This window comes from Oncorhynchus kisutch, linkage group LG7 (genome assembly GCF_002021735.2).
Source record: "Oncorhynchus kisutch isolate 150728-3 linkage group LG7, Okis_V2, whole genome shotgun sequence".
NCBI lineage: Eukaryota > Metazoa > Chordata > Actinopteri > Salmoniformes > Salmonidae > Oncorhynchus > Oncorhynchus kisutch.
Genome location: NC_034180.2, coordinates 40116122 through 40131061, shown reverse-complemented (window position 1 = coordinate 40131061; position 14940 = coordinate 40116122). Strand labels below are relative to the sequence as shown.

The following is a 14940-nucleotide window of genomic DNA, read 5'->3' as shown; positions in this document are numbered from 1 at the left end:
TGAAACATGTTGGTATTACAAACTCAGACAGGGAGAGGTTGAACATGTCAGTGAAGACACTTGCCAGCTGTGCTTGCCAGCTGTGCTTGAGGCGCGTTTGCGTTCGAGTGCTTCGGCTGTTCCAATCAGCCCCAGATGAACATGAATGGTCCGGTTGGAATGCTATTCGATCTGTATGATTATATCATCCTGAAGATTGATTCTGCACTTAGTTTGACCAGTTTCGTTGACCTGTAATATGTAATTTGGAAGTTTTGATGCAAAGTTATCCTGGACCAGAAGTAATTTTTTGGGCATTTGAGCTGAAAGTGGTAGCAAATGCTGCTACTTGGACACTAGAATTGAACATTATGAAACAAAACGATTTATTGTTGAACTAGGACTCCTTGCACTACATTCTGATGGAAGATCATCAAAGGTAAGGGAATATTTATGTTGTAATTTTGTATTTCTGTTGACTCCAACATAGTGGAGAAATATTGTTACGTCTGAGCGCCGTCTCAGATTATTGCAATGTTAGGCTTTTTCCGTAACGTAAAAAAAAAAGTGACACAGTGGTTGCATTAAGAACCAGTGTATCTTTTTTATTATATGTAGAACATGTATCTTTAGTCAAAGTTTATGATGAGTTTTTCTATCATCTGGCGTAGCTTTCTATAATTCCTCCGGACATTTTGGAGAATTTTCTGAACATGGCGTCAATGTAAACCGAGATTTATGGATATAAATGCATATTATCGAACAAAACATAAATGTACTGTGTAACATGTCATATGACTGCCTCCCTGGTGGTGCAGCTGTGCCATTAGTGTCCCTGGATTCGCCCCCAGGCTCTGTCGTAACCAGCCGCGACCGGGAGGTCCGTGGGGCGACGCACAATTGGCCTAGCGTCGTCTGGGTTAGGGAGGGCTTGGTCGGTAGGGATGTCCTTGTCTCATCGCGCAGTACGACGGGGGGGTGGAGTTCCTGTAGGGGAACCCATAGCCTTAAGAAGGTATTACAGTACACGTCCTGGTAATCCGTCTGGCTCTGAGGGCTTATGGATGTTGACCTGTTTAAATGTCTTACTCACATCGGCTGCAGAGAGCGTGATTATACAGTCGTCTGGAACAGCTGATGCTCTCATGCATGTTTCAGTGTTACTTGCATCGAAGCGAGCATAGAAGTTATTTAGCACATCTGGTAGGCTCGTGTCACTGGGCAGCTCTCGGCTGTGTTTCCCTGTGTAGTCTGTAATAGTTTGCAAGCCCTGCCACATCAGACGAGCATCGGAGCCGGTTTAGTACGATTCGATCTTAGTCCTGTATTGACGCTTTGCCTGTTTGATGGTTCATCTGAGGAAGTAGCAGGATTTCTTATAAGCTTCCGGGTTAGAGTCCCGCTTCTTGAATGCAGCAGCTCTACCCTTTAGCTCACTGTGAATGTTGCCTGTAATCCATGGCTTCTGGTTGGGGTATGTACTTACAGTCACTTTGGGGATGATGTCGTCGATGCACTTATTAATGAAGCCAGTGACTGATGTGGTGTACTCCTCAATGCCATCGGAGGAATCCCAGAACATATTCCAGTCTGTGCTAGCAAAACAGTCCTGTAACTTGATCGAGTCACTGTTGCTTCCTGCTTTAATTTTAGCTTGTAAGCAGAAATCAGATGGACAGAATTATGGTCAGATTTGCCAAATGAAGGATGAGGGAGAGCTTTGTATGCTTCTCTGTGTGTGGAGTAAAGGTGGTCTAGAGTTTATTTCCCTCTGGTTGCATATTTAACATACTTAATGAGGTTGATTTAAGTCCCGGCCACTAGGAGCGCCACCTCTGGATGAGCATTTTCATGTTTGTTTATGACAGTATACAGCTCATTGAGTGCGGTTTTAGTGCCAGCCTCTGTCTGTGGTGGTATGTAAACATCTACGAAAAATACAGATGAAAACTCTCTCGGTAGATAGTGTGGTATACAGATTATCATGAGATACTCGACCTCAGGCGAGCAAAACCTTGAGACTTCCTTAGATATCGTGCATCAGCTGTTGTTTACAAATGTTCATAGGCCCCCGCCCCGTGTCTTACCAGAGGCTGTTCTATCCTGCCGATAGAGTGTAGAACCCGCCCAGCTGTATGTTATTAATGGCATTGTTCAGCCACGACTCTGTGAAACATAAGATATTACAGTTTTTAATGTTCCGTTGGTAGGAAATACGTGCTTTCAGTTCGTCCCATTTATTTTCCAGCGATTGAATGTTAGCTAGCAGAACGGAGGGCAAAGGCAGATTAGCCACTCGTCGCCTGATCCTCACAAGGCACCCTGATCTCTTACTGCTAAATCTCAGTTTCCTTCCCCAACGAATGATGGGGATGAGGGCCTGTTCGGGATTTTGGAGTATATCCTTCCCATCCGACTCATTAAAGAAAAACTCTAAGTCCATTTCGAGGTGAGTAATCACTGTTCTGATGTCCAGAAGCTCTTTTCGGTCATAAGAGACGGTAGCAGCAACACCATGTAGCAGCAAAAAAAGTTACGAACAATGCAAAGGAACAAACTAAATTACACGGTTGGTTAAGAGCCAATAAAACAGCAGCCATCCCCTCAGGCGCCATCTTCCCTGATCACATATATCTTTCTATGCGTAGGAATACTTTGGAACTGATTTAGTCATTTAAAATCACTAGGAGCTGATTTGCTGGCGGTTTCTTCACAGATAATTAATGCGTGATGAATTGCCCCCAAAAATTCAATGCATGCTCTCAGAGAAAAATAAACTGTAACTAACATATGTTTTTTTTTTACAAAACAGGAGGAAAAATACAATTTTAATGTCTTTTTTTAGGAGCTAAGGGACTTTCATCAAATCCCTGTATGCCATGTTAACAGCATCAGCTATTAATGCTTTTTTTTATGTCCAACAATAATTTTCTGATGTTTTCAGAAAACTTGGGGGGCAAAATTAAATCACCCATGGGCCTCCAGTTAGGTAACCCAGGTGTATAGCCTGTGAGGTGTCACAGAGTGGGGACGCCTGTGGCCAGTCACACAGCCATTACTCTCTCCTTCCACTCACTAATTGGGCTTTGTAGCTTCTCCTTCCCTCACCCCTTTATAGAGGGGCTGAAAAACAGCCTGGGATGAACTGAGAGCATTTATCTGACTTAATGACTCCACAGGGACCTGAAACAGGTTTACAGATCATCTCTCCATCCCCTCTCTCCTATCAGAGTGAAGGAGTAGGTATGAGAAGCAGATTGTTAGAAGATGTTCAGTTCCACGGGTTATACTGGTACCCTGGCTGCTCCAGCATAGAGACACAGTGGTTGAAATCAGCACCATGTCGATTGTATTTCAGCCATGATGTCCTTGCTGATGAAATTGTTGGGTTTGAGTGGCTACTCAGGGAGGTTTGCTGCTCTAGACTGTGAAGAAGGCTATGTGTGTGCATGTGTGTCTTGGTAGAGACACACAGTTCTAGCCACTCTCCTCTCATATGAAGGGTCTGAGCTGTGGGATCTCTCTCACTCTAGGGCTCTCTCGCCTGTTATTGGAGGCTCTCCGAATCAGAAAGGCAGACAGGCACTCGATGTGTGAGTGTGTGTGTGTGCGCGCATATGTGTGTGTGTGTGTGTTTGTGTGTGCGTGTGTGTGTGTGTTTGTGTGTGCGTGTGTGTGTGTGCGTGCGTGCGTGCGAGCGTGCGTGAGTGCGTGTGTGCGTGCGTGCGAGCGTGCGTGAGTGAGTGAGTGTGTGTGTGCGTGTGTGTGCGTGTGTGCGTGCGAGCGTGCGTGAGTGTGTGCGTGTGTGTGTGCGTGTGTGTGCGTGTGTGTGTGTGTGCGTGTGTGTGCATGTGTATGGAATGTTTATTTTGTCTTTCTGTTTATTACTAGGTGTGTGCAGAGGTGATTAAATTGACAGTATTTGCAGAAATGTTCTACATACAGTGAAGTCGGAAGTTTACATTCACTTAGGTTGGAGTCATTAAAACTCGTTTTTTTCAACCACTTCACAAATTTCTTGTTAGAAAACCATAGTTTTGGAAAGTCAGTTTGGACATCTAATTTTTCCAACAATTGTTTACAGACAGATTATTTCACTTATAATTCACTGTATCATAATTCCAGTGGGTCAGAAGTTTCCATACACTAAGTTGAATGTGCCATTAAACAGCTTGGAAAATTCCAGAAAATTATGTCATGGCTTTAGAAGCTTCTGATAGGCTAAATGACATCATTTGAGTCAATTGGAGGTGTACCTGTAGATGTATTTCAAGGCCTACCTTCAAACTCAGTGCCTCTTTGCTTGACATCATGGGAAAATAAAAAGAAATCAGCCAAGTCCTCAGAAAGAAAATTGTAGACCTCCACATGTCTGGTTCATCTTTGGGAGCAATTTCCAAATGCCTGAAGGTGCCACGTTCATCTGTACAAACAAATAGTACGCAAGTATAAACACCATGGGACCATGCAGCTGTCATGCCACTCAGGAAGGAGTCGCATTCAGTCTCCTAGAGACGGATGTTCTTTGGTGCGCAAATCAATCCCAGAACAACAGCAAAGGACCTTGTGAAGATGCTGGAGGAAACAGGTACAAAAGTATCTATATCCACAGTAAAACGAGTCCTATATCGACATTATCTGAAAGACCGCTCAGCAAGGAAGGAGCCACTGCTCCAAAACTGCCATAAAACAGCCAGACTACGGTTTGCAACTGCACATGGGGACAAAGATCATACTTTTTGGAGAAATGTCCTCTGGTCTGATGAAAGAAAAATAGAACTGTTTGGCCATAATGAACATCGTTATGTTTGGAAGAAAAAGGGAGAGGCTTGCAAGCAAGAACACACACACCAAGAACACCATCCCGACCGTGATGCACGGGGGTGGTAGCATCATGTTGTGGGGGTGCTTTGTTGCAGGAGGGACTGGTGCACTTCACAAAATAGATGGCGTCATGAGGAAAGAAAATTATGTGGATGTATAGAACCAACATCTCAAGACATTAGTCCGGAAGTTAAAGCTTGGTCGCAAATGGGTCGTCCAAATGGACAATGACCCCAAGCATACTTCCAAAGTTGTGGCAAAATGGCTTAAGGACAACAAAGTCAAGGTATTGGAGTGGCCATCACAAAGCCCTGACCTCAATCCCATAGTGCAAGCAAGGAGGCCTACAAACCTGACTCAGTTACACCAGCTCTGTCAGGAGGAATGGGCCTAAATTCACCCAACGTGTTGTGGGAAGCTTTTGGAAGGCTAACCGAAACGTTAGACCCAAGTTAAACAATTTACAGGCAATGCTACCAAATACTAATTGAGTGTATGTAAACTTCTGACCCACTGGGAATGTGATGAAATAAATAAATGCTGAAATAAATTATTCTCTCTTCCATTATTCTGACAATTCACATTCTTAAAATAAAGTGGTGATCCTAACTGACCTAAATCAGGGAGTTTTATCTAGGATTAAATGTCAGGAATTGTGAAAAACTGAGTTTAAATGTATTTGGCTAAGGTGTATGTAAACTTCCCACTTCAGCTGTATGTGTATTAGTGAATGATTGGTTATGATTGATAGGTAAAAACAACATGTGATAAAATGCTTACACTGTATGATTAGGACTCTTTGTATCTCATGGTTTCATGCTGGCTCTCATCTGCATGAAAGCTGTGTGTGAGAGAATGTACATGTGTGTGTGTGTGTGTGTTTGTGTGTGCGCGCGCGTGTGTGTGTGTGTGTGTGTGTGTGTGTGTGTGTGTGTGTGTGCGTGCATGTGTGTGTTTGTGTGTGCGTGCGTGTGTGTTACTCATGCTCACATCATCTCTGTGCTCTGTGGACCCACGCGGTTCAACCACTGCTTCTCGTCTCACATCCATTCTTTATTCATTATCCCTCCCTCCCTCCCTCCGAGTTAGAGGTCCTTCCTAATGTGTAATTTAGCTGCCACTGCTCTGTATTTCCAGCCGTGTCCCAGAAGGGCGTGTCCACTCCCGACACCATAGACACTATCTGTCACTCAACCTTCCAGCCATTAAATGGGTTCAAAGCGAGAGTCATTATTAAGTATGGCCTGAGTGGGCGGGATCTACTGCCCTGCCCTGATGCTTTGGCAGGTTCATGCCATGAAAACTACTGCCGGTTTCTTCACAGATAATTCATGCGTGATGAATGGCCCCCAAAAATCCAATGCATGCTCTCAGAGAAAAATAAACTGTAACTAACATTTGTTTTTTATACAAAATAGGAGGAAAAATACAATTTTAATTATTTTTTTAGCAGCATCAGCTATTAATGCTTTGTCTAAAAGAACATTGTCTAGTGATGTTTAGTCACACTAAGAGTGAGCCACACCAGGCATGAGAGAATCCTGCTGTATTTCTGTTGTCTTAATTACACCAGCCAGCCAATAATCTATCAGTGTTGAGACATGATGAGAGTTGACTAATCTAAAACGGCTGGCCAAACTATCCTGCCATGGACCTGTTATTATTGCCATCCAACATTCCCACCCCATTACCCTCTAACCAAAGATATATCTGTTGGAATGACATTATTACACTTGGTCAGCTCCATGAATAAACTCCTGACCCTGCAGTTATATAACATAGAGATCCATTGAAGCCCAGTCATTTCGTATAAACAGACTACAGACAGACAGAGACCATGGTTTACTGGGACTGCATGGAACCATCTGCCAGGGTGTGTGAACAGTCTTATATTATGGCATTTCTGAGTCTGCAGCACGCATTCAAAGGCTGTGTGAATTGCTGTGAGCGTAACAAGAGGAGAGAGGATATCGCTGGCACGCCTGTGCAGAGAGCGGAGAAAGGGACTAATTAACATATTAATGATCCCACCTTCTTAGAGCTTCTGTCGGATAGTCAGAACACTTTGATAAGAATGCAAATGAGTGCGGCACCATCTGAAGGAGAAATTAGCTGCCGGAGATTGACGAATGTGAGAGAGAATGAGAGAAAGGGAGAGGGGATAAGAGTGGGGGAGATGGGGGAGATGGGGGACAGAGAGAAGAGAAAAAGAGGAGAGTGAGGGAGAAGGAAGATGGAGAGTAAGGGAGATGGGCGGAGAGCAAGAGATAAGGAGAGAGAGAGAGAGAGAGAGAGAGAGAGAGAGAGAGAGAGAGAGAGAGAGTGTTTGAGCAAGGCAGTCTTAGCCAGGTGTGCTGATGGACTGAGCCTTCCTTGTTTGATTTATTTATCTTGAATTATCCGTTGAGCAAAGCACTGGCTGGTGGGATAGACACGTCACAATGAGAGGAGGAGTCTGTCTTTTCTTTGTTTGTGAGAGAGAAAGAAAGAGAGAAAAGAGAGATGGAAAAATACCGCACGACTATGCTGCGTTCTCCATACTCCACCGCCTCTCTCTCTCACTCTCTCTGTGCTGATATAAAGATCAATATGGTACAGATTGCTGCTGTCTATCAACTATACAGTGACTTCCAAGATGGCTGCCAGGCCTAAGCCAGCGGGTTGCCAGCCTCTGAGGGAGTTTGAGTAATGAACCCATCCATACAAGGGCAAGTAATTATAACAGACGGATTCCTCTCTTTCACACACAATTGAAAGCCTGGCACGTGACCAGTGTGGGAGATTTCTCTGGGAAATCTTAGTGTGTGTGTGTGTGTGTGTGTGTGTGTGTGTGTGTGGTGTGTGTGTGTGTGTGTGTGTGTGTGTGTGTGTGTGTGTGTGTGTGTGTGTGTGTGTGTGTGTGTGTGTGTGTGTGTGTGTGTGTGTGTGTGTGACTTGCGAATAGTTAAGTTGGGGATTCACTGACACGGTCATCACATTCCACAATGATGTTGAATAATTAAAATGTTTCATTAACTGGATCATTTCCTGCATGGCCATGCTTTAGCTCTGACACCGACGATTAAAGCTTGCTCTAAAACAACGGCTCTCTCATTTCACTAACCAGAAGACAGAGGAAACCTGTGTCTCAACATGGACAGAGTTAGAAGAGGTAGCTAGTAAAGACAGTTCAAAAGAACAGTACGCACATCCAAAACTGTCCACATGTGCAGGGAACAACAATTCCCCAGGGAAAGCTGATAAATACACACCAACATAATACTGCATAGTTTTATCAGGCCTAACTAAGGTTTAGTAATGATACACCTTCCTCAATTGTTTTGAACATTTCAGCCGAAGAGGAGAGAACTACTCTGCCTGTATTTAATAAGCTAGAAATGCACATTTAGTCTAACAAATCTTCTGTTGATGTGATCATTCTGATTGAGTCTGTGGTAATATCCTAATGATCCATAAGCATAGTGCTTGTCATGATACGGTACCAACGTAGGACAACCACAAGCTAGTTAGCATACATTGGTGGTCACCAAAACAAGCTGATTTAAAAAAAACATTACTTTTTTTATTTTATATTAACCTTATAAAAACAGTTCTGTAGGAATTACATTTGTTCAGTAGGCCTAATACATTCTTCACAGCATATTGGCTATATGCGTTGCATTGTCAATAATGTTATTCTCAGACCATATTATTTTTCAAAACTCGAGCTTTGATAACAAAATAGATCAGCATAAATGGAAATAATTAGCAAACAATTTGCTTTAATATTTTACTTAACTGATGCATCTGGCAGTGGAGGCTCCTCCTCAGAGGAAGGGGAGGACCATCCTCGTCAGTGAAATTCATTTTTAAACATCATATAGTGAAATTTTTAGATAAAACTATATCAAATATAGTCACGTTACCAAATAATTGATTAAAACACACAGTTTTGCAATGAAGGTCAACATTAGCCTCCACAGCATTCTGTAGGATAACACCATGGTGTAGCCGGAGGACAGCTAGTTTCCATCCTTCTCTGGGTACATTGACTTCAATACAAAACCTAGGAGGCTCATGGTTCTTACCCCCTTCCGTAGACTTACACAGTAATTATGACAACTTCCGTGACATCCTCAAATCCATCAGAGCTCTTGCAGCATGAACTGACATGGTGTCCACACAATCATATTATCAGAGAATTAATCTAGTACTGAAAGCATAAACTACAGCTAGCTAGCTCTGCAGTGCATCAAATGTGGTGAGTAGTTGACTCAAAGAGAGAGAAAGACAATAGTTCAAATTAATTTCTTCAGAAATGAAGGAGCAACAAGAGAGAGCTAGCTATATTTCGTTGTATTTTTTTTAAAACTTTCACTTACTTAGCTAGCGAATGCAGCTAGCTAGTTTAGCCTACTAAAACACCTGGCTCAAACAGAGAGGGATGCTAAGTTAGCTTGCTGGCTATAGCTATCCAACACTGGAACTCTTCCAAGTCAAGGTAAACTTGTAGTTTTATTAATTAAATTGCCACCAGGGGCCGCCAGTGTAACTGCTAAACTGCTTGCTGCTGACTGTCCACTATACTTTATGATCGTGGCATTAGTTCTTGTGGCTATGTTGACTGTGACATTAATATGGTGACAACGATGTAGGCTGTGTGAGCAGTTCAATTGTATGATATGAAGGTTTGGCTTGGAAAGTATTTTTTGCCTGGTCACAGACAGCTGATGTGTTGTACACTGAAGTCCACAAGTGAAGGGAAAAGGTGAGAGGAGGCGAGCGCATAGATGCAAGAAGGAATTATCCAACGATCACAGGAATCATGCTGTTTGTATGTGGCTATCATGAAAGTGAACTGCGTTTGCGTGTGGTCACAGGTGCATTCATTCCACCGATTCGGCTGAAAAATGTTTCTTAAGCAGAAGCAAATGGAATGAAATGGGGATAAACATACTTGAATTTGTCCAATAGAAACTCGCGTTTGCAACTGTTGGACTAATGATTACACCCTAGATCAGTTACATATATGCACCTACGTTTTATTTTATTCATAGGCTAGGTTTTAGCCCCCTCATGATGGGTATAGGGAAAATGTTAGTATCATGTAGTAGCCTCAACCTATCGTTGTTACATTGAGCTGGGTTAATGGAATATGAATGACAGTCATCCAATATGCTGTAATAGAAATAAGGCCAAGCTCACTATTTTTTTTTATCGTCCTCCTTCATCTTAAACGGCACCTACCCCCACTAATCTGGTGGTCATGCTCCCAAGACAACTGGGCACTCTAAAAAAAAAACTAGGTCAAATCATGACGTTAGTGATCCTCAGGTGGGAAAGTCAGAGCTCTATAAGTTTCTGACTTGGAATTCTGAGTTGGATGAAATCAAATTGATTTTCCAGTCGGATATCGCTTTTTTCCTAGTTGTCTTCAACGCACTGAAGTCAGAGATTTCCAAGTTCCCAGTTGTTTTGAACGCGGCATTAGTCTCAGGGGAGGTAGATTACAGCAGAAGGTCAGCCTCTCACGGTCCCTGCTCTCTCCTTTCCTCTGGTGAGACTGACCAAACAGAGAGAGAGAGGACACCATCTTCCACCTGATGACCAAACTCGAGTTGCACCTCATCTGACTCATGCACAAATTCATGTTGTTCGTAGAGAAAGTGAAATATTCCTCAATATTAAAATAGACAGAACGAGCTGCTAATAATAATTGGACTATCGATACACATGGCTACTCAGTCATTGCAGCTGCAGCGCTAGTGGAAGTAGGGTGAAGGGCATTTAATGTTTTGTAATAGTGTTAAACAGTGCTGAATAAAAACTTAAACATCAACTCACTCATAGAAACAGCAGCTCTTCGCTGTATTCTTTGACAGACTGGCTCTGGTCATGGTTTTTTAAATGATGAAATCTCATGTAGGCTCCTATCAAACTTTGCTGTGGCCAGGGTCGTGGAAGCTGTAGGCACAGTGATTTGAGTTATCCGATTGGCCAGCGCAGTAGGCGCACTCGATTTAGCCACAGAGCTACCTGTCCGCTGCGTAGGTCGGAGTTTGTCTTTTCAGACAAATTAAATGGGTCAAAATGGGAACACTTTGCTTGCCAGGTGTGCAGGGCTTCTGAATCAAGTGCACCTACCGCCTACAGCACAACACGAATAAAAAGCGCAAGCCTTTATCTTTGGTTATCGTCTAGGAATATCTTAAAGATTGACCAGTCGAACTCAATCGGCCGGTAGGTGACCACTGGCATACATGTATACATAAAAGTATGACAACCACAAGCTAGTTACAGTAGCATACTGTACATGTAAACATAAAAGTATGACAACCACAAGCTAGTTACAGTAGCATACTGTACATGTATACATAAACATATTCATAGGAAAGTCACAGCCTTAATCTGAAATGGGGGGATTCTACCAAGCCATAATTAGTAGAAGCCCAAAGCTTCCAGTTATGCAAGGCAGCAGCCCACTCCTTGTCCGAATGGGGAAATGGGATTAGTTCACAATGATCCTGTTATTTTTAGAACAAAGGAGAAGAAATAGAACACAGGCATGTATTTTAAAGAGGAGAGAGAGATCCTTCCATTTTGAGTGCCTGTTTATAAGGAGATTTATGGAGAGCTTATACAATATAAAATATGATTTGCATATCCCACTGTAAATATGCAAATGACAAAGGGATGAGAATAAATATTTGTGCTTTAACCTGTCCATCAAACAGAGCTGTGAAAATGACCATGGTAGGCTATCGGAATTTGTTTCAATAAAGGATATTCCAGTTTTATTTTTTGGAAAATCATTAGTGAAAAGTGGAGAAAATGGTTAATCCAGAACTGAAATAGGACTAAAGGGAGACCGATTTACCTTCGATGTCTTGCATATTTGCCGCTGACGTGTCCACTCCCATCACAGCCTTGTGTAGGACAGCTGAGAAGACACAAAAACACCCAATGAGTATGCACACAACTCACCGTTCTCCACCCTTCTCTTTTTCCATCACTGAGTATGCTCACAACTCACCGTTCTCCACCCTTCTCTTTTTCCATCACTGAGTATGCGCACAACTCACCGTTCTCCACCCTTCTCTTTTTCCATCACTGAGTATGCACACAACTCACCGTTTTCCACCCTTCTCTTTTTCCATCACTGAGTATGCACACAACTCACCGTTCTCAACCCTTCTCTTTTTCCATCACTGAGTATGCACACAACTCACTGTTATCCACCCTTCACTTTTTCCATCACTGAGTATGCACCCAACTCACTGTTATCCACTCTTCTCTTTTTCCATCACTGAGTATGCACCCAACTCACTGTTATCCACTCTTCTCTTTTTCCATCACTGAGTATGCACCCAACTCACTGTTATCCACTCTTCTCTTTTTCCATCTATCGATCTACACATATTCAGTTCAATTTCTGTTTTCTACTTCACACTTGGATTTTATTGGATTTTGCTCCTCTTTGCAATTGTATCATCTCTCTAAACTTTACTATATAAACAATGCACTCCTATTTTACTCCAACACTACACGTACAGTAGAGCCCTCTTCACACTTCAGTCTGATCATACTGCTCCACCTACAGATGTAGGATCTTCATTTGAGCCAGTTTGCTACAGCAGGAACATAATCCAGCAGCAACAGGAAATGTGAATTAATATGTGGATTATAATTTATGGAATTATTTTCTAGGGCAAATCAAGATGGACATTTTAAAATGGAAATTACAAAGTTTAGAAGCCTTAATACACTACAAGTGTGCATTTCCTGCTGGGCCGCATGGGAGAAAACCCTTTACAATATCACAGTGGCATATCTGCCCAGACCAGCAAGACCCACCACGCAAAATCAAACGTATTTGTCCTGACGACTATCAGCTCTCTGAGGAGCGACGCCATCGAGCAGCATTATTGGCATTATGGATGCTTCGGCCTGGAGATAGGCTGACCATCGATCTGCTGATTAATTGATATCTGCAGGCAGCGGTGGAGAAAGCAGATAGGGAGATGGAGCCCATGGAGAGAGAGAGAGAGAGAGAGAGAGGTATAGATGGGGTAGCCACACTATCTGTGGATATCTGAAAGAGCTATACATACTGTAGGTGGCCAGGTGGCATATTCTTTATTGATATAGGTGGGCCCAGAATGTTATCTCTGAAGAAACCTTCTCCTAGCCTGTGAAGGACAAAATAATATCCAAGGATAAAAGTAAGTAGAGGACATCTGAGAGTACTATATCAAAAACATGGGTATAGGCCTGTATACTGTACACTCTTAGAAAAAGGGTTCCAAAACAATTATTCTGATGTCCCCATAGGATAACCATTTTTGGATCCAGGTAGTACCCTTTTGGGTTCCATTTATAACCCTCTGTGGAATGGGTTCTTTCTGGAACCAAAAAGGGTTCTTCAAAAGGTTCTCCTATCGGGACAGCCAAAGAATCCTTTAAGGTTAAAGATAGCACATTTTTTCTAAGAGTGTGTGCTGTATATATGATATTATGAATATGATGCTGTTCTGAAATTCTCATCTTAAAAAAGTATATTTGAACCAGGTTTAAACGGCCAAATACAAGACGTACACAAGACAACTCTTAGTGGATAACTGAACACCAAAGTAGGGTTGTCCATCGATACAGGGAGATTCAGGGAGATACAGGGAGATTCAGGGAAATACAGGGAGATTCAGGGAGATACAGGGAGATTCAGGGAGATTCAGGGAGATACAGGGAGATTCAGGGAGATTCAGGGAGATCCATCAATTGGTTTCATGGTGTAGCACATGCCATTTAATCAACTTAGCAGCGAGTGGGACAACACACTGCAAGGGTCAATTCAGGATCATCTTTCAGCCACTGTATTGACAGGATTTAACATTTGAACAGCCAGGATAAAGATTGCAGTTATAGTGGTTCTAAGTTAGATTTGCTCATTATTTACTGTTGATAGGGTTTGTCAGAATAGATAGAAAAATAGAGAGAAATTAGATACGAGACAGAAAATAGGAGAGATAGAGAAAGAGTCATTATGACAGAGACGTGAGTGACACGGGAGTGACACGGGAGTGACACGGAGTGACTAAGGGAGTGACTAAGGGAGTGACACGGGAGTGACTAAGGGAGTGACACGGGAGTGACTAAGGGAGTGACACGGGAGTGACTAAGGGAGTGACTAAGGGAGTGACTAAGGGAGTGACTAAGGGAGTGACTAAGCGAGTGACTAAGGGAGTGACTAAGGGAGTGACACGGGAGTGACTAAGGGAGTGACACGGGAGTGACTAAGGGAGTGACTAAGGGAGTGACACGGGAGTGACTAAGGGAGAAAGAAAGAGATGAGAAGAAAAGAGAGAGGAAGCAGAAGCAAGAGGCATGCTGAGTAAATGGCATCGCTCCTGTCTGAAGAGGTGATTTTAGTGCTCATCTCTCACTACACACTGAGAGCCTGGGAGTGCTCCACATCCATTATCAGCCCTAGTGGCCTTCCATCTCTCAGCCTCTCCCCCGCTCCCTCTCTCTCTCTCTCTCTCTCTTTCCCTCCCTATCTCTCCCTCTTTCACTCACACACAAGGGGGAAGCCGGAAAGGCAGGTGAACAGAAATACTGACCTGAACAGCTCTGGTATCGCTGGTTCCACAGGCACTGAAAAATACAGGCAGAGAGAGGGATGGGAGAGAGGGATGGGGAGAGAGGGATGGGGAGAGAGGGATCGGCAGAGAGAGAGGAGAGAGGGATGGGAGAGAGGGATAGGCAGAGAGAGAGGGGAGAGAGGGATGGGAGAGAGGGATGGCAGAGAGAGGGGAGAGAGAGAGATGGGAGAGAGGGATCGGCAGAGAGAAAGGGGAGAGAGGGATGGGAGAGAGAGAGATGGGAGAGAGAGAGGGGAGAGATGGATAAGCAGAGAGAGGGGAGAGAGAGATGGGAGAGAGGGATCGGCATAGAGAGAGAGGAGAGAGGGAATGGAGAGAGGGATGGGAGAGAGGGATGGGCAGAGAGAGAGGGGAGAGAGAGGGGAGAGAGGGATGGGAGAGAGAGGGGAGAGGGAGGAGAGAGGGAATGGAGAGAGGGATAGGAGAGAGGGATGGGCAGAGAGAGAGGGGAGAGAGAGGGGAGAGAGGGATGGTCGAGAGAGGGGAGAGAGGGATGGGA

The 14940-nt window shown here is 43.5% G+C and overlaps 1 protein-coding gene across 8 annotated transcripts in view; it reads right to left on the bottom strand.

Annotated features, from left to right (window-relative positions):
- The window catches only part of LOC109893784 (myelin transcription factor 1-like protein), a 187363-nt gene that overhangs the window by 98001 nt on the left and 74422 nt on the right, over nucleotides 1-14940 (bottom strand). For 4 of the 8 annotated variants that reach the window (XM_031829085.1, XM_031829087.1, XM_031829091.1 and 1 more), the window contains exons 4-6: nucleotides 14400-14433; nucleotides 12894-12971; nucleotides 11660-11722 (exon numbers count right to left, since the gene is read on the bottom strand). In XM_031829085.1, the coding sequence (XP_031684945.1) occupies nucleotides 11660-11722; nucleotides 12894-12971; nucleotides 14400-14433 (175 nt within the window). The remainder of the gene's footprint in view (nucleotides 1-11659; nucleotides 11723-12893; nucleotides 12972-14399; nucleotides 14434-14940) is intronic. The other 4 variants (XM_031829089.1, XM_031829092.1, XM_031829090.1 and 1 more) reach the window with 1 other exon arrangement.